Source organism: Bidens hawaiensis, unplaced genomic scaffold (assembly GCF_021521415.1).
Source record: "Bidens hawaiensis isolate Kalapana, Puna unplaced genomic scaffold, B.hawaiensis_p1.1 tig00031103_1, whole genome shotgun sequence".
In the NCBI taxonomy this organism is placed as follows: Eukaryota; Viridiplantae; Streptophyta; class Magnoliopsida; order Asterales; family Asteraceae; genus Bidens; species Bidens hawaiensis.
This window is the reverse complement of record NW_027495210.1, coordinates 163,890-170,349: the sequence shown is the minus strand read 5'-3', so window position 1 is coordinate 170,349 and position 6,460 is coordinate 163,890. Positions and strand designations below refer to the sequence as shown.

The window sequence follows — 6,460 nt, the reverse complement described above, 5'->3', positions numbered from 1 at the left end:
ACCCATAACCTATTTAATAATCAATAATCAGATCTTAGTAACTAATTATTTGCAACTGGACAATTTAAAAAATATATTTTCAAATATTTCAATGTTATTTACGTGTTATAGTTAGCTTTTGAAACTCGTCAACGTGATTACAAATGTGTTGTCGTCGACAAGATTTGTATGGACATTTTGAAAAATTTCAAATAAAAAGTTACAAACATGATTTTTCTCTCTTAAACTGGGTCATTTTAAAGTTATTCTTTTCATTTTCATTTTCAGTTATATCATTAAAATAATATCATCATCATCATCATCATCGTACTCGGTATATTTCATCAATAGCAAAACTATGGTAGGGTATGAGAAAAGTAAGATGCAGACAGACTTACCTCTACCCCATAGGAATAGAGAGACTGCTTCCGGTGAGACCCCCGGCTCGATAGTAGTATCAAGGCTTGGACATAAGACACATAACACTCAACCATCGGGACACCGTCGATTGGTGCATGTACCCTTGTCTTTCGGCTATCAACGTCACCGCATGATGCCTGATTAACCTTCCGCCACTTTTAACGTTATTTTACGAGATTAGTAAAATAACGTCAAAATTAGTATAATTTCACTTTTGCCCACCCGGAGACCCACACACATATACATTATATGCGCGCACCGTAAGCATGACGAATATTAAAATAATATTAACTGATTACGGGGGTAGCCCAAGGAAATAATAAAATGGCTGGAACACATTAACGCTAAAAGGGTTAAAAGGTTAAAAACTTCGTTTCCCGCCCAAACTTATGTAAACAAGTACTCACGTGCTACAGTACGATGTCACATCACTGTTCACATCCTTGTCCCCTCTGAACAAAGGACATGCTCAGATAAAGTAATATTATTTTAACTATGGACCAGCGGTCCAAAGCTTCCCGCCCATAAAGAGGTCAACTCTCTAGGCAAACTGGAGGGGAACTAGATTAGTTACAATTGGACGAAAGGCTTAAGTCTCTTCTCCTATATAAGAGAGACTTAGCCATAAACATATACACAACAGATTTGGGCAGATAACACCATCTCCCTAATCTTCTCTTCTTCCTTGAGAAATATACTCTTAGCTTATTTCTTTCTTACTTCAATAACTTCATAGCTTCACCAAGAACATCATTCTAAAACCGATTCCAAACATCACGGTTCTTGATCTTCGGTGAGCTATAACAACAAACAACTAACTAGTGAACCTCCTTCTACGTTTTGCAAACGTAGAGGGACACCACGACCTGCGTTAGGTTAACCTGAACCCTTAAAACTTATTAGCCTAACCAGTCTATTCACTATCATTGGTCTTATCTTTGTTGTAGCAACATTAACATTTAACAAAAGTCAGATAATACTAGGAGGATGTTTGTGAGAGAAAGAAAAGAAAAGAAAGCCCCAAATTATTATCCACAACCAGCCAGCCGCCAAGCTTACTCGCCACCTGCACAACACGTTAAAGCCCATAATCTCATACCAATAAAAAAAACCAAATAAATACCAAAAACTTAATAAAAAAATAAAAAAAACCCTAGCTGCAATTTTCAACTTGAATCAATTTCCCATTTTTCATATACATAATAATTTAAATCCTTCTTCACCAGGTCAACCTATACAATCTCAATTCAATTCAAGGTATGTATATATATGTATCGATTAATTTTATTATACTTAATAATAATAATTTTATCATCCCGTAATATTTTGCCCTAATTTATTATTATTATTTATTGACATTGATTGTGGCAAGGGATTTGTATGGTTATACGTCGACGGAATTTAACGGCAGCTAATCACTTACTTCACCAGGCGTATATTATATTATTATATAATAATAATAATAATAATAATAATAATAATAATAATCCGTTGTCATTGCTTTGATTGATTATTATTTCAACCGCATATTATGGCTATGCTCAAACCAGAGGTATTATCATCATTATTATTAAAAATATTCTATTCGCATAAGGTATTGTGGTTCATGTTTGTTTGTAAAGGTTTTTAATTGGATAAGTTAACGGTTCGTAAACAGCTAATAGAATGAAATTTATTGTTCGTGTTGGTTTGTTGACGGAATAACACTGTTTGTGAACGGTTCACAGACACAAGTGAATGGATACGAATTAATATAAATTCACTTCACTGAGTTTTTTTGACATTAAAGAAATTAACGGAATTTATTGTTCGTGTTGGTTCGTTAAAGTAACGGGCTTTAATGAACGAACGTAAATTAATGAAATTTATTGTCTGTGTTGGGTCATTCAAGAAATGGACTTTTCTAACATTCATGTTGAAAAGTTTATTTTAGATATACATTAATCACATATTACTCATATATATTTTTGTTATAGTTAATAATTTTGCTTAAAGCTATATGATAGGATTAGAAAAGCTATTAAAGAATTAAAAATCTTTAATGAACAAACGTAAACAACAAACATTAATGAACATAAACGGACGCAAATGAACGAACATAGCTTCTGGTCGAGTTTGTTCATTTAGTTAATCGAACTTCCCTCCGAAAAGCTCTTCGAACGTTCGGTTTGTTTACAGCTCTACCTACAATATCATGAATTCACAATGTGGTTGTGATTTGTGAAAATTTTTTGTTGTAATTATAAATGTTTTGTTTGCTGTTTATGTCAATCAAGATGAAGTCTTTTATTTGGCTGGAAACTTCGGATGGTTTAATTCAACAAGTGGAAGAAGAAGTTGCAATGTTTTGTCCGATGATACGCAGAGAAGTCTTTCATAAAAGCATGGGATCTTCCAAAAACCATGCTATAAAGCTTCCTGACAGAGTTACTCCTGCGGTTTTAGGGTTAATACTTGATTATTGCAGGTTTCATCAAGTTGCAGGCCGGTCTAATAAGGTCTGTGAAATCTTTGGTTCGCTCTATTTGTCTCGTTTTTTTTTTGAGGTTTTTGATGATTTGAAGATTAAATGTTGAATATGTTATTTCTGTTTCTGCATGTCTCGTTTTTTTTTGGAGGTTTTTGATGATTTGAAAATTAAATGTTGAATATGTTATTTGTGTTTCTGCAGGAGCGTAAAACTTTTGATGAAAAGTTTATGCGATTGGATGCAAATAAGTTGTGTGATTTAGTGTCGGCTGCAGATAGCCTTCAGGTTAGGCCGCTGGTTGATCTTACTAGCTGTGCAATTGCTAGGATGATTTCAGGCAAAACTGCGGAGGAAATACGTGAGACGTTTCATATTGCTGATGATCTTACGGAGGTAAAAGATAAAATGTTTTTTTTTTCTCATAAAAGAAGATGGCATAGACAGTTTTATTTGACTTAACGGGATCTGTTTATTGCAGGAAGAGAAGTTGGAGCCTATTAAGTTTAAAACGGATGATTCACGTGTCCGTCTTTTGAATAGGTTGTATGCAAGAAAGAGAAAACAGTTGAAAGCTAGAGAAAAATCAAAGGTAAAACTAATGAGTTTTCACATTTTGGGTCAACGACAGTTGACAAGAAAACTTTATATGACATTAACTCCATTTGTGTGTTACAGAATGTTGAAGTTGAAGAGGAGCCTGTTGAAGATCGGTCTGTTGATGATCTGTTATCATTCATAAACAGTGGAGATGAAGGTTAATTACTGTTTTTACATGCAAATTAATACTTGCAAATTAATAAACTTTCTGCTGCTTTCAGATTCCAAAGGCGTTAAGCCTGCCAAGAACAAAAAGAGAAATCGTAGGAGAAAGCATCATTGCAAGGATCCTTCTCCCAACATCGAGAACAAGAATAATTACAAGGTTGGTATCCAATCGTTAATTTGGTAGTAAATAAATTTTTCGTTATATAGTAAATGCTTTTATCACTTTTTAATTGCATGCTTTAGGAAACGGATAGTCTGTCTTCTTCCCATAATAGTGAGATTGAAGACGCGCGTAATCAAATTATATGCTCATAGTTGCTTGGATATGCTTCTGCCGAGTCTGATTTTGATGACGGGTTGGATCCTGCACTGAGGGAACAACTTGACAGGTTTGTTTAATTTAAACGACTCAATTTTATATCAAGAAACTTTTTTTTTATCTTGTGAAATTTGTTTCCGGTGCAGGGAAGTAGAGGATTTTGCTCAAAGACTGAACTCGGTTTGGTCAAAATAGGAACCTTACACCATTTAGTAATTTATTAACAGGTATGTATTTTTCTTTACCTTGAAGTAGGGGTGGCAATTGTGACTCATTGGGTTGAATGGGTTGTATTAAAATGTATATAATGAGTCAAAATGGGTCAAACTAAATAAAGAAAATGATTAAAACGGGTTGACATTTTTTTATTTTTTTTATGGAACGAGAAAAACGGAGGAAACATTTTAGTGTTTTTACTTTTTAAGTTTTTTATTTATCTTTCGGTTATAATTTTTTAATTATTATTTTTGAATTTTTTTACTTAGTGGTTTTTGAAATATCAACCCATATCAAAAACCCTCAGTAAAAAATTCAAAAAAAATAATTAAAAAATTATAACTCGAAATATAAATCTAAAACTAAAAAAGTGAAAGTATTAAAAAATTTCCCCTGTTTTTCTCTTCATAAAAAAAACTTGAGAAATGTCAACCCGTTTCAATCAAATTCTTTTTTAGTTTGACTAATTCTGACCCATTATATACATTTTAATACAACTCATTCAACCCAATGGGTCACATTTGCCACTCCTGCCTTGAAGTAATAGCAATGGTTTAATTGTATAATAATTGTTAGTTTTTATTGCCATATCCAAACTCGAAAATACTCTCTAACTATTCAATGTTATGTTGTTACAGGCGGGCGAGAAGCGGGGCCCATCATTTCTCATAATGCATCATGATCTACTTTTGTAGGGATGTTTTTATTAGGTTAAATTTTGTAGGCATGCAAGCAGAAATTATATGCTCCATTGCAAGCATAGAGGAAGGTTAAGAGCTCGAATACATCTTTTGAACTTTCGTGATTTCTGCGTCGTGTTTATTTAAACGACATTTGTTTTTTGTTTTTTTTTTGTTCGTTTATTCTTATTGACTTGTGTTTATCGTGACTGCTAGTGATTAGGCGCTTGCTAATTTATAAGAGTTCAAATTATCCAGACTTTGAAACTCACCATGGAAACTGTAGTCTACCAGAGCTGCAAAGCTTTAGTTGAAGTGATAGTTTTAATTCACTTGTGTTTATGTTTTATCTTATAATTGGTAGAATGGGATTACATTCAAATAGGGCGTTAGGGTTGAATAGGTTAGAGACGACGTGTTTAACACAAGTATCAAACACGAGTACGACTCGTTTAACTAATTTTTATCTCATGTCTATAATCTATTTTTAAGTTTCATCTACCAATAATGGGAAACATGCAGCCTAGCCTACTAATTTCATTTATTAAAAAAAATCATTGTATTTTTTGAAAAACAATTATGTTATAAGATGAAGCAAGTGGGCTCCGGCGAAGTGTAACAACCACGTTTGGAAAGCAGAAATGAATAAGATTCCTATCTAGTGTGTGTTAAAAAGAAGAAATATAAGGGTATCTAATAGTAAGTGTTTTTTGTGAATTTGGAAGGGAGTCGGCTTATCACGTATTTACGGGCTGCTTGGTCGCGACGGTAATGTGGGATCACGTAAGTCATTGGTGTAAAGTTAATCCCATATTTGGGTTCTCGGTTAGAAATTTACGTGAGCTACATAAGCCCATCAAACTCGGAGAGGTCGAGAAAGAGGCGTTCATGGGATTGCTATCATTACATGTTGGAGTATTTGGAAAGCGAGAAACGAAAAAGTGTGTTGAGGGTATGGAGATGAAAGTTGAAGAGATAATTGGAGATATTTAAATCTCTTGGCTTTAATAGTAGGACAAAGTATAGATCAATAGAATGGTCAAATTTATGTAATTTTATTTTCATGTAGTTTTTTTGTGTTGAGCTTCTCTCCGGGTTGTGGAGGTTGTTGCGGGTGTTTTGTTGTTTATAAAAAATGTATAATTCAAAATATAAGATTAATGTAGCCCAAATATATCATGGGCCCATGGGGCTTGTTACATGTTATGCGAATAGAATATTTTTATTTATGAGATGTACTTTCGATTTGTTACATGTTATTTTCAAACCTTTTTTACTTGTGGAACACCCACATTTTGTTGTTGAAAATAATGCTTTTTGTGTGACTATTTTTCAGAAAGTGTAATAACTTCAGTAAAAGTGAGCCAGGACCATGTATATAAATACATTTATTTGCTAACTATTTATAAAATATAGATGAACTAGATTTTAGTAATTGAAACTATTATCTGGCAATTAAACAGATAACACTCCTAATCCTTAACAGATCTTAAATTCTTATCATTCCAAAATAAATTACAGCATTATGATTGAACTATATCAACCGGTTTTCATTATAGAGATTGCCGTAGACAGAGAAAGTGAAGATTAAGACGGTCAATAATCAAATTG

At 33.1% G+C, this 6,460-nt stretch overlaps 1 protein-coding gene across 1 annotated transcript; it reads left to right on the top strand.

The window, feature by feature from the left end:
* The first annotated feature begins 2,406 nt into the window (after positions 1 to 2,406).
* On the top strand, positions 2,407 to 5,173 carry LOC143581558 (SKP1-like protein 20). Its single transcript, XM_077064322.1, has 8 exons — positions 2,407 to 2,897; positions 3,071 to 3,262; positions 3,348 to 3,458; positions 3,545 to 3,623; positions 3,688 to 3,791; positions 3,878 to 4,023; positions 4,100 to 4,180; positions 4,808 to 5,173. Exons 1-6 carry the CDS (start codon positions 2,646 to 2,648, stop codon positions 3,947 to 3,949), a joined length of 810 nt encoding a protein of 269 aa, XP_076920437.1. The 5' UTR covers positions 2,407 to 2,645; the 3' UTR covers positions 3,950 to 4,023; positions 4,100 to 4,180; positions 4,808 to 5,173.
* Positions 5,174 to 6,460: the final 1,287 nt, after the last annotated feature.